This window comes from Trachurus japonicus, chromosome 16 (assembly GCF_045865225.1).
Source record: "Trachurus japonicus isolate A0001 chromosome 16, Traja_1.0".
Lineage (NCBI taxonomy): Eukaryota > Metazoa > Chordata > Actinopteri > Carangiformes > Carangidae > Trachurus > Trachurus japonicus.
Genome location: NC_140922.1, coordinates 15,806,217 through 15,822,619, shown reverse-complemented (window position 1 = coordinate 15,822,619; position 16,403 = coordinate 15,806,217). Strand labels below are relative to the sequence as shown.

General features: G+C 45.9%; 1 protein-coding gene across 25 annotated transcripts in view; it reads left to right on the top strand.

Annotated features, from left to right (window-relative positions):
• Positions 1-16,403, top strand: part of kif13a (kinesin family member 13A) — a 37,474-nt gene that overhangs the window by 13,739 nt on the left and 7,332 nt on the right. For 4 of the 25 annotated variants that reach the window (XM_085802049.1, XM_085802048.1, XM_085802036.1 and 1 more), the window contains exons 4-35: positions 534-594; positions 1,889-1,981; positions 2,511-2,691; positions 4,007-4,094; positions 5,030-5,164; positions 5,304-5,416; positions 5,510-5,624; positions 5,736-5,948; positions 6,050-6,160; positions 6,261-6,395; positions 7,294-7,424; positions 7,714-7,800; positions 7,890-8,065; positions 8,546-8,765; positions 9,597-9,759; positions 9,866-10,009; positions 10,095-10,244; positions 10,940-11,104; positions 11,213-11,386; positions 11,524-11,675; positions 11,754-11,886; positions 12,057-12,203; positions 12,672-12,704; positions 13,702-13,801; positions 13,895-14,021; positions 14,124-14,179; positions 14,279-14,403; positions 15,345-15,521; positions 15,632-15,724; positions 15,834-15,986; positions 16,088-16,156; positions 16,266-16,316. In XM_085802049.1, coding sequence (XP_085658175.1) covers positions 534-594; positions 1,889-1,981; positions 2,511-2,691; positions 4,007-4,094; positions 5,030-5,164; positions 5,304-5,416; positions 5,510-5,624; positions 5,736-5,948; positions 6,050-6,160; positions 6,261-6,395; positions 7,294-7,424; positions 7,714-7,800; positions 7,890-8,065; positions 8,546-8,765; positions 9,597-9,759; positions 9,866-10,009; positions 10,095-10,244; positions 10,940-11,104; positions 11,213-11,386; positions 11,524-11,675; positions 11,754-11,886; positions 12,057-12,203; positions 12,672-12,704; positions 13,702-13,801; positions 13,895-14,021; positions 14,124-14,179; positions 14,279-14,403; positions 15,345-15,521; positions 15,632-15,724; positions 15,834-15,986; positions 16,088-16,156; positions 16,266-16,316 — 4,071 coding nt within the window. Of the gene's footprint in view, positions 1-533; positions 595-1,888; positions 1,982-2,510; positions 2,692-4,006; positions 4,095-5,029; positions 5,165-5,303; positions 5,417-5,509; positions 5,625-5,735; positions 5,949-6,049; positions 6,161-6,260; positions 6,396-7,293; positions 7,425-7,713; positions 7,801-7,889; positions 8,066-8,545; positions 8,766-9,596; positions 9,760-9,865; positions 10,010-10,094; positions 10,245-10,939; positions 11,105-11,212; positions 11,387-11,523; positions 11,676-11,753; positions 11,887-12,056; positions 12,204-12,671; positions 12,705-13,701; positions 13,802-13,894; positions 14,022-14,123; positions 14,180-14,278; positions 14,404-15,344; positions 15,522-15,631; positions 15,725-15,833; positions 15,987-16,087; positions 16,166-16,265; positions 16,317-16,403 lie in introns of all 25 variants that reach the window. The other 21 variants (XM_085802045.1, XM_085802044.1, XM_085802032.1 and 18 more) reach the window with 9 other exon arrangements.

Sequence of the window (16,403 nt, the reverse complement as noted above, 5' to 3'; positions counted from 1 at the left end):
TCTGGTCTTTTCCCACAGAGCATCCTCTCTGTGTGTTAGCCGTCCAGAGCCGATGCAGGTGCCTGAGGGCCACACAAAGACTCTCTGCTGCTGAGGTCCGTGTTGCGAGACCCAGCGCCGAGGGCTCGGAGCCAGCCTCCACCAACAGGAGCAGCCCCGTTTCCTTGGAGACGAGGGTCACCGGGTGCTGGAATTTCTTCTGGGGAGCGCTGACCCTGATTTATGAATTCATTTAACTCCAGCCACTATGACAAAACACACGGGGCAGCTCACAGTGGATTTGTGCAGACGGTCGCGACCGCGGCACCTTGAGGAGCGTTACCTCCGACAACGGTGCTCTGGTTAGACTTCATCTCGCTCTCTCAGACAAGCTCGGTCCTGCTTATTTACTGCAGGGTGGCGCGGTAAACCACGATAAGCCTGTAAAGAGAAGCGACACCACTACTTAGAAAGTGTTGTACTGTACATGCTTGGGCAGGTGTGAGAGGCGTGTGCTGTGCGTGTTAACACTCCCTGTGCCGTCTCCTCTGCAGGTGTTCGCTTTTGACCACTGTTTCTGGTCCATGGATGAGTCCAACGTTCCCAAATATGCTGGTGAGTCATAAACACTGAAACTGATCCCTCGCTCATCACCAAAGCACCAAAATCACGTCCCATGTAAGGACCTGCTGAGCTTTGTGCAGTAACAGCGCAGGGAAACTCCCTACTTGATGGGAGGCTTTTTTTGCATCATGCAAAGCAAAGTGCAGAGTTGGCAGATACACAGTGATTTGCATTTTGAATACATTGAAAAATGTAAACAAGGCGCTTATTTTTTTCAGTTTAGTGCCATATATTTAAAGCAGATGTAAGCGATCCGGTGGTTTTGGCTAACTTCCTGTCAGCCGATGGAGTTAGCAGTCCCCGCCCTCGTCCCTACGTCAGCACATTCACGCGCATCCCTTGGCTGCACACACAGAGAGGACCGCCCCTTTATGCCGTTCTCTCTCCTCATTGGATAAAGGTTGTAGGATACAAGGAAAGTTTTCTCCTCGGCTTACAGCAGAGCAGAGTGACTGACAGACCCGTGTTTCAGACCAAACACTCTATAGAAGTGATTGCTGTCGGAAGATATAACTATTTAAGACTTATATTAACACAAATATTCCGCTTACTTCTGCTTTAAGATATGAGAGACTTGAGTTCAGATAGAAGGATGGATAGATAGATAGATAGATAGATAGATAGATAGATAGATAGATAGATAGATAGATAGATAGATAGATAGATAGATAGATAGATAGATAGATATGCACAATAGATAGTAATATGAACACTGCAGATTGTCTCATTTGCATTTCAGATTACCGTATACTTATGCATACATCTCACGCACCCACTCACATGGTCAATTCAATGTCTCCAGCTCCCCATTCATTTCTCCATTGAATGTGGCACAGAGGAGGTTACAGCCACTGTTTTTTTTGTATCTATAGAAAAGAGTCGGAGGCAGATTTACATAAGACATTATGCTCGTCATAGAGCTCTCATTTTGTGATGGGCAGACTTACATCTGCTTTGTGCTGAACCGACAAGGCAATCTGGTCAGTGAAGGGCTGCCTCAAGGGCCCGGGCCAAGGCTTTATTTAGCTCATTAAACAGCTGTCCCATTCAGTAGGAGCACGACGGCGAGCAGCACAAGGGATTTCTCAACACAGCACGGCATTTTCCACACAGCCCAGACAGGAATCTGTCACCTCTCATGAATCTGAGTTTCATGTTTGGTAGCTCCCCTCTGCACTGATTGTTAAGGAAGACAGAAAGATAGGAGCAGATAATAGTGCTCATGTAATTGGATGTTTTTTCTGTTTACCATAATCTCCATGGTGACTGATTCTTTGTCTAAAAGGTCAAGAAGTGGTGTTCAAGTGCCTTGGAGAGGGAATACTTGAAAATGCATTCCAGGGATATAATGCCTGCATATTTGCCTATGGACAAACAGGTAACTCAAAACCCACACAAAGCCTCAAGTGAATTACTATTTGTGCTAAATCCATTAGATCCTGCAATCTTTGAAATGATTAATAAATTATAAATTGGCCCTATTACACTCAAAATGAAGCCTCTAAGTACATTTGCAGGCCGAGTAGTGTCCAGATGTGTAGAAGTTTAAAGAACGGGAAAATTTGTATTTGGGATCACACTGGTAAATCACTTAAGTCATATCCTTCCTCACCCTGGAACAAATTAGCTTCTTCTCTATCCTGTTTCCTGTCTTAGAGGGAAACACTAGTAAGGAGACACACCTATTTAATTGTTTGAAGAGAGGAGCACAAATATTGTAGTGCCCTGACAAGTCACATGAGAAAAAAAAAAAGTTTTGTACATGCTGAAATCAGCACTTAAGTTAGATTAGCAGCACCTGCAGTAATGGAAAGACTCACATTAAGTTTTACTATTATTGCATAGACCTGCGCTGTAAAGCCTTCTGTCTGCAGGATTGTGTGTGTGACTCTGCCGTGTCCATCCAGGTTCGGGCAAGTCCTTTTCCATGATGGGGAACGGGGAGCAGCCGGGTTTAATCCCTCGACTCTGCTGCTCGCTGTTCGAGAGGGTCCACAGGGAGGAGAACGAGGCCCACACTTTTAAGGTGGAGGTGTCTTACATGGAGATCTACAACGAGAAGGTCCGTGACCTGCTCGATCCCAAAGGGTGAGTCTGATTTATGTGCTTTGGGGTTTTTTTCTCTCTCATAATAACAAGCGCACGTGTCGTGCTCGTGCAGCAGTTCACTGAATTTAATGCTTCTGACATGTTATGACAGCAGCGACTGTGTCATTTCCTCACAGTCCTTATTCGCTCCAGCTCGCAGCGACCTCTCCGTCCGCTCCTTCTTTGTGCTGCTTTGCATGTCCGTTTATAGCTCTGTTGTGTCTAGTGGCGTGAATGGAGGACAGGCAACAGAATGATGTGAGTAGGTAGCTCAACCCAGTCATTTCCTGCAGAACGGCGGCCAGCGTCGCTCCTCGGACACTGCTGTGTTCTTCGCCTCCATGGTCTGATGTGGGTTGGCAGACAGACTGCAGGGGAGGGCGAGCTGTGAAAGAGAGTGTCTCAGGGACATCTGTTTGTGAAGCCGGGAGCAGGAGAGCAGTCAGAGCTGCCTGTGAGCCCGGCCTCAGAGAGGGACAACAGTGCAGCTCTGTGTGCCGCAGATGTCGGAAGATGCGGACAGACGCAGTTTGATGGCAACTTCCTCTCGCTTATATTACAAACCCCACACTCTTCTGATCTCCCTGTGTATCTGTCTGTGATTTTTCTTTTCCTGACCATTAACTGTGGTATAGGGATGATGTAGAGTCAAGTGTAGAAACTCAAACTGTGAGCTAGTGGCTTTTTCTTTCTAGTGGTTTTTAACTCTCGTTTGCTGCAGTGGGTGGTAGATTACTAGGCTGGCAGCTTTCTGCCAACCTCAGCCGTTATGTAGCCATGGAGAGGGATTCAGTGACTCTGTCTGATCTATAGGATTTCTCCTCGACACCTGGCAGACAGCCAGGTGAAGATGAGCTTCAGTTTACTCACCTGCACCATCTAGTGAGACTCCAACCGCCCATAGTTTGACTCCGCCTTTCACATTTTGATCGTAAAATTCTCCAAAAATAAAATGCAAATCTCTCTCTGCCTCCATTGTTTTTAAAAGCACATCAGTGAGCCACACTGTTGGCTGAGTGAAACTTCTTACAGTAAAAAAAAGACAAAAAACTTCTCGTTAACATTTTATTGCTGTTGTTGATTGAGTTATTTAACAGTACGTGCCAGCCCGACCATTCATAGAGCGTGGAAAGAACCACATGAGAGTACAACAAGTGACATATTTGTGCTGTCAGCAGTTTTCTGAATTTTCTGAATACAAGGTTGGAGCTGCACATATACAGTATGTCCCTAATTGGAAATGGCCATTATTCCTCCCTGTGTCTTATTTTCTCTCCCTTTTCTACTCATTGCGTTGCCTTCTCTGTCTTTCAAGGAGCCGTCAGTCCCTAAAAGTTCGGGAACACAAAGTCCTGGGTCCATACGTGGATGGCCTGTCTCAGCTGGCTGTGACCAACTTTGAGGTGTGTTTTTCACCCTTCTGCCATCGCAGTGTGACCATAAGGAGAACCTGCGTCATGTTTCACATACACGTTGACATGATTTACAGCATCCAATAGAAATTACTAGATGTCACCTCCCTGGTTGTTAAGTCATTGATTTTTCGGTTTAGCGAGTTTTCATTTTTACACACAGTCAAATTTCCTTTGAAGGTCGATCTTTAGTTTTTCAGTCATAAGGAATATAAACATATCAAGAAAGTCTAAAACGGCAGACAACTAAAACAAAAAGAAAAGAAAAGGGCATTATCAAGGAAAGTGATATAGGTCAGACATTTCTTCCATCTCGTGGCAGAAACATCCTCCCTCCCTCTAAGCTGATACGTCAGTTTTTCCATAGAGCAGCTCTCCATTGCTCTATAGTTGGAGGCTCAGATACCAATTTCCTGTTATTGATTTCTTCTTACAATATCCTTGACCTATCATTCATAATGATTTACATTTCCAAGGTGTCGAGGCATTGATTTAAATTTGGAATACCCACGTAGTGTAAAATCTCTGAGTGCAGAAACTGTAACAACACGTATTCCTGATGGGGATGTAGTCACTGGGTTTCATGTTGCTGACATGCCAATCCTTGGCAGGGCCTTCCTTAATTAAGTTTAAACATCTCCACCCTGTTCCTCTGTGCTCTGCTCCGCCTGATATTAGTCCGGTGAATTTCCCATAGCCTTGGCTCGCTGCCTGCTGTGACCCAGCTCAATCACATGGCACACAGCCATATGTGAATACCACCTGACTGCCGAGATCATACAGAGGCCTTTGCAAGTTTTTTCCACTGAAACGAGAACAAATGATATCTTTCTTTTCCACGTTTCTGAAAGCATCTTACACACAACAGTGACTAATTCTTTTTTTTTTTTTTTTTCATGACCTCACCCTCTCTGTCTTTTCTTCAGGACATTGAGGTTTTAATGTCAGAGGGGAACAAGTCTCGCACAGTTGCGGCCACCAACATGAACGAGGAGAGCAGTCGTTCGCACGCCGTCTTCAGCATCATTGTCACTCAAACACTTTATGATCTACAGTCTGGGGTCAGTCTTCTCTCCTGTTTCGTCACCGATTTGTTATCAGAGGACACCAAAACGAATGCATTTGTGTTTATCTCCCTAATCTGTTTATCTCATGGTGCTGCTCTGACCGGCTGACTGTGCATGTTGTGACTGCAAACAGAATTCAGGGGAGAAAGTGAGCAAGATGAGTCTGGTCGACCTGGCAGGAAGTGAGCGGGTCTCCAAGACTGGAGCTGCTGGAGAGAGACTCAAAGAGGGCAGCAACATAAACAAGTGTGTATATTGTTAATATGAAAGTCCAGTTAATCATTTGACAGGTGAACTCTGATGGGGATGGAAGTAGATTTTGTTTTTGTGTTGTTTTAGATCCCTCACCACGTTAGGCTGTGTGATTTCTGCTCTGGCCGACCAGTCTGCAGGAAAGGGGGGGAAGGCCAAGTTTGTGCCTTACAGAGACTCAGTCCTCACCTGGCTACTGAAGGTCTGACTTGCATATTTTTTCTACTATTGTAGTTTGAGAACCTGTAATGGTACAAAGTCTGCTGAAATGATCGAAAGGAAAACCTTAGCATCTATATTTTCTTGTCTTCAGGACAACCTGGGTGGCAACAGCAAGACTGCCATGATAGCCACCGTTAGTCCAGCAGCCGACAACTACGAGGAGACGCTCTCCACGCTACGATACGCAGACAGGGCCAAGAGAATCGTCAACCACGCCGTGGTGAACGAAGACCCCAACGCTCGGATCATAAGGGAGCTCAGGGAGGAGGTGGAGAAGCTCAAGGTTCAGCTCTCGCAGGCTGAGGTGAGAGAAAGGGATCAGGTGGACCAGATGGGCTCATGGATAAATGAATGCCAGATCAATCACATGATGGCCCAGCCTTTACTAATACTTTTTTTTATCAGTCCCTGAAGGCTCCTGAACTGAAGGAGAAACTGCACGAGTCTGAGAAACTCATTCAGGAGATGACTGTCACCTGGGAGGAGAAACTAAGGAAGACAGAGGAGATTGCTACTGTGAGCGAGCACATCATTTATCATTAGACTCCAAAATCTCAATTTTTGATTTTTAACATATTTATACATAGGTCATCTGTGCTGTTATCTATTTCTACAGGAGCGTCAGAAGCAGTTGGAGAGCATGGGCATTTCTTTAGAAACATCTGGGATCAAAGTGGGTGAAGACAAATGTTTCCTCGTCAATCTAAATGCTGATCCTGCCCTCAACGAGCTGCTGGTCTACTACCTGAAGGTAAAACAGGATGACACTGCAATACTCTTTTACAATCAGCACATCGGGATTTATTCTGCAAATGCCATCTAAATTAATTTTTGATAGCCTAGTTTAAAACCCAAATCTGTCCCACTGTTCCCCTTCAAACTGACTTTCATGAAACAATTTGGAAATGTTTTCCCAGTATAGTTAGTTGTCCTAATTTCCCAAAGTTTCACCAGTTGTGAATTGCCTACAAATCCACTGCTGCGGAATTCGTTCTGATTAGCGCCTTGGTCCCTCGCTCACATTTACAGTATAGGGTTAAAACACCTCACACTGACCCCACATACCACAAGAGTCACTTTCACTGTCAGCCGAAGCCTTGAACCAGAACACGCATGTTGCCGTGGGCCAGATGACGGTGTGGGAGCAGAGAGGAGTCCAGTCCAGTCGCAGCAGGTCTGGACTCTGCAGAGCACTGAAGTGGAACATGCAACCAGCTAGTTGGACCTGTAAGAGCAGAGAGGCATGTGAGAAAGCAGGCTGTGTGCCGTGCAGAACAACAGGCCTTTGTCTGGGGTTCTGCAGACCAGCCTGGCATATCAGTGTGGAATGACTATGGTAATGTGAAATGGGTTAGTTCACCGCAGGGTAGGACATCCTCTAAGAGCCGGGATGTTTGTTCAACAACTTGAGAGACGCAAGTTTTTTTTTTTTTTTACTCCAGCCGGGTTTTGCTCTCATGTTTTTCCTGATTTTTCCCCCCAAGTTCATATGTTTTATTTTTCTGTGCCGCTCTTGTTCAGTCTCGTCCGATAAATAACAGTTTCTAGCTTGCAGGGTTATGACCGAACAGTTGGAAAAAGACATCGGGTGTAATTACTTTCAGATCCATCATTCTAATTTCCTTAATATGTTCTCCACCTGTGTGTAGGAGCACACGCGTGTGGGCGCAGACACGTCTCAGGACATCCAGCTCTTCGGGATCGGGATCCAGCCGGAGCACTGCGTCCTGGAGCTCTGCCCGGATGGTGACGTCACCCTGACGCCCATAGGGAATGCCAGGTGAGCTACTGTACAACCACCTCCCAACATACTCTCCGTCTGTCTATCTCGACCTATCTCTCTGTCTGTTGTCTCGCTCCCTCATGGATGACTGGACCTCAGTGTTTCACATGACCTCACTGCACTGGAATCTATGATCTGAGCTCCTCGCTTTGATATCAGAGCCACATCTCCCTCCCACTACAAAGGGATTGTTCTTTCTCACTGTGTTTTTCTCTGTTAGAAGCCGAAGATTATGAAACCATCTGACATCCTCATTAACTTCATGCGTTTCTCCGCTTTTCTGCAGGACCTGTGTGAACGGAACAATGCTCGATGCCTTGGTTCACCTGTGGCACGGAGACCGTATTTTATGGGGGAACAACCACTTTTTTAGGTAGGAGTTCTCTCATTCAATTGTGTGAACAGTCATAGAGTAAAAAAAGATTAAAAAAGACACTGATTGGATGTTGTGTCGCTTTTTAGGATTAATCTGCCAAACCGAAAGCGGCGGGACCGTTTGAAGGAGCTGGAGAGAGCTTCTCCCAGAGAGAGCTACGTGGAGGCAGATGTGGAGACGGCCAGCGAGGCCTCTTCTGAGCAGGACTACAGCTATGAGTTTGCCCAGATGGAGGTCATAATGAAGACGCTTGGGAACAACGGTATGATCGGGATAATCTACATGATCCTGCAGGCCTTAGCTGTACACTGTATATATATCCCACTTAGGTTCCAGAGCTCGTTCCAGCTACTCTGACCAAAATCATTACAGTCTTACTGCAAAACAAAACTTTGTTTATCTCATTGGAAGTACTGAGGCCCAGATCTAGTTTTATTTCTCTGCCGTCATTTGTCAGTGGATCGTTGCCAGAGAATCCAAAGTTTGATGGTGAGTTGGAGCCTGTGAGTCTCAGGAGGCTCTCAGTCTTTAACAACTAAAGCCTTTTTCCAATGTCTGTTCTCATCAATCAATCAATCTAAAGATCTCCCAAAGCCCATATTGATGTCTTTCAAATCACACCATCTGACCAGCAGTCCAAATTCAAAAGACAGTCAGCCTCTCAGTAGACCAGTATGAATATGATCATAATAAATGCTCATATGTAAGTGTTTTTTTTTACTTGTGTCTGGCCTGTGTGCAGACCCCATGCAGAACGTAGTCCAGGTGCTGGAGAAGCAGTACCTGGAGGAGAAGCGGACGGCTCTGGAGGAGCAGAGGATGATGTATGAGCGAGAGCTGGAGTCGCTGCGGCAACAGCTGTCTCCCGAGAAAACGTCACAGCACCACCGCAGCAGCAGCGATCGCCTTACGTTCCCGACACACACGCCGCACGGCAAGCTGCGACTGTGGACGGAGGAGCGGTAAGTGGTGCCCGCGCGCGCACACACACACACACACACACACACACACACACACACACACACATACAGATTTGCAAGCTTGACACTGCAGTTAAGTTCATTACTTGTTAATATGTATCACTTGGGATAACCAGATATGCATGAAAAAGTATCGATATTAAAAACTGATTCAATTATTCTCCTTTTATTTGGTACAGTACACACAGGCCTATGCATAAGCCTTTACAAATCAGTTCTGCTCTCAGTGTATTCTGAAATATTTGAAGCATGAAGTCAGTTCAAAGTTATGCTCACATGGATTTTGTTCATTGCTGACTCAGTCTGACTCAGTCCATTCTTGCAGGATGCTTGAGTAAAACTCCACCTAACCATGACCTGTGTGGACATGAGGTCAGATTTAAGACTTGAACAGAATCTGCCATTAACTTGACTTGGTCATTAAGTTGACTTGTCATCTTCCTGTAATAATCCTGAGATGTGACACTTAATCCTGTCATTATACAGCGGATCTGATCAATACTGGAGGTCACTGCTTGGATGTTGTTTACATTGCTGAGAGCTATTTTCCCATTCGTGGCCACTGTGGTTTGTGGAAATATCAGAAAGAGAACAGTAGCTGAGATGCAGAGATTCACTCAGACAGCACAAGTTGTATTTCCATTAGTAGACACTAGCTGCTCCAATTGTTTCTGCTCCACTCCCTGCTTGGTTGATCGGCCTATTTCCATCAATCCAGGCTGACGGTATGTCGAGGATAGTGACAGGTCCAGGTCTTCATCACCGTCATCCCTTTAAATGAATGACCTCTGTGTTCTGACGTCTGTGTTGCAGAGATGAGCTTTTTCGTCAGAGCCTGTCTCGGCTCAGGGAGCAGGTCGTGAAAGCCAACACGTTGGTGCGAGAATCCAACTTTTTGGCAGAGGAGATGAACAAACTGACCGACTATCAGGTCACTCTTCAGATTCCTGCAGCCAACCTCAGCGCCAACCGCAAGGTGAGATGTCTGTCAACTACAAAGAATATGGTTTCTTCTCTTTGGGCTTCACAATTCGTGGCGTTGTACATCCACTGAAAGAGTTTAAAACTGTGTTTTTACTTAGCGTGGGGCCATAGTGAGCGAGCCGGCCATCCAGGTGCGGAGGAAAGGGAAGGGGACCCAAGTGTGGACCATAGAGAAGCTGGAGAACAAACTGGTGGACATGAGAGACCACTACAGGGACTGGAAGGAAGGCACAGAGGAGGTGGTGAGAGACTGAGGGCCAATAAAAAATATATAGGAATGAAAAAAACGTTGTAATATTAAGTATCATGTTCCTTTTGTTTTTGCAGTACAACAAACCCAACAGTAAACACTGTGATCCGTTCTACGAAGCGCAAGAGAACCACAACCTGATAGGAGTGGCCAACATCTTTCTGGAGTGCCTTTTCCATGATGTTAGACTGCAGTATGCTGTCCCCATCATCAGCCAGCAGGGAGAGGTGAGGGCACCACCGACATACACACATTTATACACTTAGAAATTATTCATGGTGCAGCTTTACAGCATTCCTAAGACAGCACATCTTTGTGGTAGGATTATGAGCGAATATATCAGATTTAAGAAGATACTTAAATATTCTACTTGAAATCCAACAAAAAGGTTCAGAAATACAGGCGGATATGTTTTCCCATGTGCAATGTTTACTTTTAATGACTGTATATGTAGAATTACATATTTGAAAATCTCATTCTCTCCCTTCTATCTGCTCTTGTATGTTGTATACATACATTTTATTTACTTCAACATCTAATTACAGATAAATTCCTCAATTTATCCCTGTTTTCAGCTACTCTACCACTTTCAGTGTAAACATTACCCATCTCTCTAGCAAATGTGTGTTAATCATCTCCAGGGTGTTTGTGTTCTGATTTAATTAGAACATTTTTTTTTTTATTTATTTACCTTTGTGTATTTACTATACAGGAATGTGTGAACGTGACAATGAATGTACAGTATGTATATAAGAATCAGGGCTTGACAGGGCGGATCATAGATAATTCATGTATTATATTTGAAAAAACCAGTAAAAAGACGAGAAAGAAAAACAGAATTATGTATTTGCATATCTGAGGCATTTAGCATGTTCCTATTAAAAGTAAAGTGATAACATAGTTTTTCTTCTGGTTTGTTCAGGTTGCAGGGCGGTTGCACATTGAGCTGATGCGAGTCAGCGGTGCTGTACCAGAGCGTCTGTCCGGGGGAGATGACTCATCAGAAAACTCCAGCGAGAGTAGCTGCTACGAGGTCATGGACACCAACGGGGAGATCGTCCACATGTCGAAGAGGCTGACCTGCAGGGTAAGACCGACGTTTCATAATTACATTGGGAGTATATCGCATCACGTAGATGAGAGGTTTGCTGCCAGATGTTTGTCCTGAGACTTCTTTCTCCCTGTCGTGTTGCAGGTGCGGATCAGGGAGGCCACTGGTCTGCCGCTCAACCTGTCCAACTTTGTCTTCTGTCAGTACACCTTCTGGGAGCACGGCGAGCCCACCGTGGCTCCTCCTATGGTCAGTCCAGACAGACCCTCTCCTCGAAGCCCAGACGCCCAGTTCACTGTCCAGTTTGACCACTGCAAGGTGAGGAAAAGGTGCTGCTGGTTGTTTCAGCTTGAGGTTGTTGATACCTCAGTTTAAACACTTGAAACCAATCTTAAATTCTTATTGTATTATTTTCTTTTACCTGCTTCACTGCACCAAATTTTGTCTTTGTGCAGGACTATGTTGTGCATGTGACGGATGAGTTTTTAGAGTTTATATCTGACGGAGCGCTGGCCATTGAAGTTTGGGGTCACCGCTGCGCCGGGAACGGACGTTCACTCTGGGAGTTGGACGCACTGGAGGCCAAGACCCAGACGCTTCGGGACAGGTGCGTGTTTCGGTCAGACTCTCGCACAAACAGACTCTCGCACAGACACTTACTAACCTCGGGTGTTGATCACTGAAGGTGGAGCGAGGTGTCTCGCAGGATCGAGCTGTGGCTCTCCATCCAGGAGCTGAACGAGCAGGGAGAGTACTCGTCTGTGGAGCTGCACTCTGGAAAAGACATCAGCACAGGGGGAGTCTTCCAGCTCCGACAGGTCAGAGAAAAACTATGAAGAAGTTTCCAATTTAGGTCAGACTGACTGCCCTCGATCAAACACGCACTTAAGAGGATCATAACTAATCACCAAATTATGAAATAGTTTTTGAGAGCGCGGTGTTGGAAGCAGCACTCTGATGTCGAATTCTTGGGGATTTGTCCAAACAGGGTCACTCCAGGAGGCTGCAGGTGTGTGTGAAACCGGTCCAGAACTCCGGCACTCTGCCTCTGCTGGTGGAGGCCGTGCTGTCCGTCGCAATCGGCTGCGTGTCAGCCCGCTCCACCAAACTACAGAGACCGCTCGACAGCTACCAGGTCTGCAGATTTCTTTGCACATGCCCACATGTTGTTCCATTTGCTTCTTAGAAAACGACTTGATAAAAACAAAGTAATAATTTGGGTGTAGTTGACTGTGCTGTAAAAACAGAACAGTGTTTTTGTGAAAGGTATGCTGGTTTCTTGTCAGTGATTTATGCTATTATGCTGATTCTGCCAAAGCCCGTTTAGTCTGTCTCTGGGTTCATGCCACGACTGGTTCATGTGGGGAGCTGGCAGTCAGTCAAAGGGAGGCCAAGGAATGTACAAACTCATTAGTGCCCTGTTAGTTCTGTTAACATGCACCGATGCGCCCTGACACACGGGAGGCTACTGACTGGTTGATACATTTTTATACTTGCACATCGCTGATTTTCCAGTGTTAGCAGCAGCAAGTCAACGGTTTGCTCATGTCAGGGCCTTTTGTGGTTTCCCCCACATGTGACCGAGTGTGTTCTCTCCTGCCAGAGAGAGGCGGAAGAGGATATGGATAGTTATCAGGTAACATCTCAGTCCCCTCCTGCTGCTGCTGCTGCTGCTCCCCCTGTAGTTCACTCTGCAGCATGAAGGAAGGGCAGCTGATTGTGTGTGTGTGTGTGTGTGTGTGTTTGCGACGAGGCCTGTTGCTGAGGGCATGTGAGGCAGCAGGCAGAAGGGGCTGCTGCGCCTCTACCCTTGAAACTGAGGATGGCTTTATTAAACAGCAGCTACACATGTGGATGATTTTCTGAGGCTGGAATTGTCAATCACACCAACTGTTCTCTGGCAGCGCCTCTGTGCACAAAATACAGTTACACCCATGGCAGAGCTCCCGGCCAGGAGCCGCTCTGCCAGGGATCTCGTCCCACTCTCTTTTGCCTTTTCCGCTCAGGTTGCACACACTAATGCTACTGTTTTTGCTTGTCACTACTGGAGAGCTGCAGGAATAATACGCCTCACTAAAAAACACAGCACACAGCATGCACTGCATGGCTGCATGATTTACAGTACTTTGCATGGCGGACGCGAGCTGACGTCAGAAGAGTCAAGCGTTTGGCTTTGAGGTTTGTCGGTGACTTTGGGACAGTGCAGAGGGGGGGGGTCTGCTCTCTGTGGTGCTCACACAGAGCGATCTGCTGTGTGTCCAGGTAGGACTTTGGGTGGCCGTGGCTGCATGTGTGAGGACATGACTACATGTGTGTATGTGTGAACGCATGTGTGTGTGTGTGAGCTGTAAAGGGATTAAAGGGAGTTTTATGTGGGTGTGTTTTGAAAAAAAATTAACAATCATCTCCTGGACCAAAAATACAGACCCTGAAGGCTTTTTTAACACATTTTATCAGGATTAGCTTCACTTGGCTTTTCTAATATATTAGCTGTGGGTGTTAAGAAGAACATAAGGTTTTCCTGCCAGCACACTCCACCCTTGCCATCCCCTGGTAACACTTTGCGAAGCCCTGCAGCAGATCCTCTCCTCGCTGAGCCAGCTGGCACTGACTCTGGACCTGTCTGCTTCCAGGAAGAAGATCTCAACTGTGTTAGAGAGCGCTGGTCAGAAGCCCTGATCAAACGCCGGGAGTACCTCGACGAACAAATCAAAAAGATCATCAACAAACATGGTGAGTCCTAAATTCTGTGCTGTGGATTATTATTTTTTGGATTATTTCAGTGTTGTTGAATTTAAATCTTTTTCCTCTCTTTTACAAATCCAGAAAAGTCAGAGGAGGACATTGAGCGTGAGGCTCGGCTGGTGGAGCAGTGGGTTGGACTGACAGAGGAGAGAAATGCTGTGCTGGTACCTGCACCTGGTAGTGGCATCCCTGGAGCTCCTGCAGACTGGTAAAAAAAAGACTTCTCCAAACATGTCAGATTTACTTCATTTCCTGCCCTCCCATCTTTCTTTTTTTTTTAAACATAAACTTTATATTCAACGTCTTATAGGATCCCACCTTCAGGAATGGAAGCCCACATCCCTGTACTCTTCCTGGATCTGAATGGTGAGGCAGACACATCCTTCAAGCCAGCTGATATTTGACAGATTTCTCTCCCAGGCTTTATAAACACTGACTCTTTTTCTTTTTCTTTTACTCCACCAGCAGATAATCTGACAGTGAATGAGCAGCTGACCGGCCCACATGCTGCAGGCGTTAACTCTATCCTGCCTAAGGAGCATGGAAGCCAGTTCTTCTATCTGCCCATCATCCGGCACAGTGGTGAGGAGGTGAGTGCTGAGGAGGGGGGGGGTTGGCTTTTCTGCCCTCCTGTGGCGGAAAGTGGAACCACACTTCAGATGAAACATTTTGTGTTTCCCTTTCTACAAACCTGGCAAAAAAAGAGTGCACGAGTCGGGGTTTTGTTGGCGATGCTGCTTTAAGAAAGTCCTTGTGCCCTCTGCAGCTGCAGTTTCACAGATATCTGGTTTGTGGTTCGTCTGATGGCCACATCCTCTGCACATACACTACACATTAACATGACACCTCCATTGCTTCTTCAGCTACCAGTTTGTCGCAGCATGTTTTTGTAAACAAACTTCATGTTTGACGTGAGCTCTTGCACAAAGAACTAATATCGGATTGTGTTTATTTTACTGCTTAAGTTGCAGGAGCAGTGTAGGGCAAAATCTTACTTCCTATAATTATGTGCATAATTGAACAATTACAGAGCAATGTAATTGCATGAAATCATGCATGTAAACATTATTCATGTTCTCTTTAGTTGCTTAATCACCATCATTCACAGCAGTGATTTATCAGAAAGGAACAAAGAAGAAATAATCTTAGTGGTGCCTCTAGTTTCTGTCTGTTTAAGCGTCACTTTCATAATTAATAAGACCCCTTGAGTTGCAGCAGTCTTCTACCAACTCATAACTGTCTGCACTGACGAATAACACACACACAGACACACACACATTTTCATCAGCAAACGGGTGTTACTCGTTTCATGTGTATTCCAAATCAACAGCCCTGTGATCTATCTACGTGTGTGTGTCTGTGTGTGTGTGTTTGTGTGTGTGTGTGTGTGTGTGTGTGTGTGTGTGTGTGTGTGTGTGTGTGTGTGTGTGTGTGTGTGTGTGTGTGCGCAGCTGCAGCATGATAGCACAGACTCTCCCTGCAGAACGCTGTTGAGCTGCATCAATAAAACACATCTCTCGTGATTCACCAGGTTTCTGCTGCCTGCTCCTGGGACTCGTCCATCCACGACTCCGTGCACCTCAACCGGGTCACGTCTCCTAACGAACGCATCTACATGATCGTCAAAGCCACGGTGCAGCTCAGCCACCCCGCCTCCATGGAGCTGGTGCTCCGCAAGAGGATCGCCGTCAACATCTACAACAAGCAGGTGAACAGGCATCGGATTGAAATCAGCTCAGGGCTGTGGTTTGGTGCGTCAATGGATCTTTTTTTTTTAATGTTCAAAACTTCTTTTCTATTCTTTTTTTTCTATTGCAGAGTTTCACTCAGAGTCTCAAGAGAAGAATGTCACTAAAGAACACACTGCACTCCTGTGCTGTGTCTTATGATATCGTGTCTAACATACCAAAGGTACAACCACTATGTATTAGGACCTCTGTTCCCAGTGTGTTGCATGTGACCAGCTTTGGGTTCATCCTACTCAGAACTTTCTCAGAAGTTTCTTCTATTTTCTTTCCAGGCCTCAGAGGAGCCGGAGGAGAGGGAAACCTTGGCTCTCATGGCTGCTCGCGGTGACAGCGAGGAGACTCAGGATGGAGAGACATACATTGAGAAATACACACGGGGAGTTCTGGAGGTGGAGAACATCCTCAGTCTAGAGAGGCTACGGCAGGTATTGTAAACAGTAGTATGAAGTATGATTTCATCCGTGCACTTCATCCATAGTGTGACGTGTAAAGGCGCACCTTTTTTTTTGTTTGTTTTCTGCTGCAGGCTGTGACAGTAAAGGAAGCGCTCGCTGCTAAGGGGAGACACCTGAGAAGGAGTATCAGCACACCAAATGTACAGCATGTAATGAACACATCACTCACTGCACTGCTCACTGAGGCACATGGAAATGACTGCTTCAAAATATGACGACACTGACAACATGTTTTATCCCTCTCTCCAGTCTTCATGCAGTAAAATAGATTTGACTGGTTGTGAGGATGAAGACTGTAAGGTGAGTCACGAAAGAGTGTTGTTTTCTGTAAGTGCTTCTTTGAGTGTGATACAGCAAAAAAAGTGCCTCTCGATTACAATTTATGTG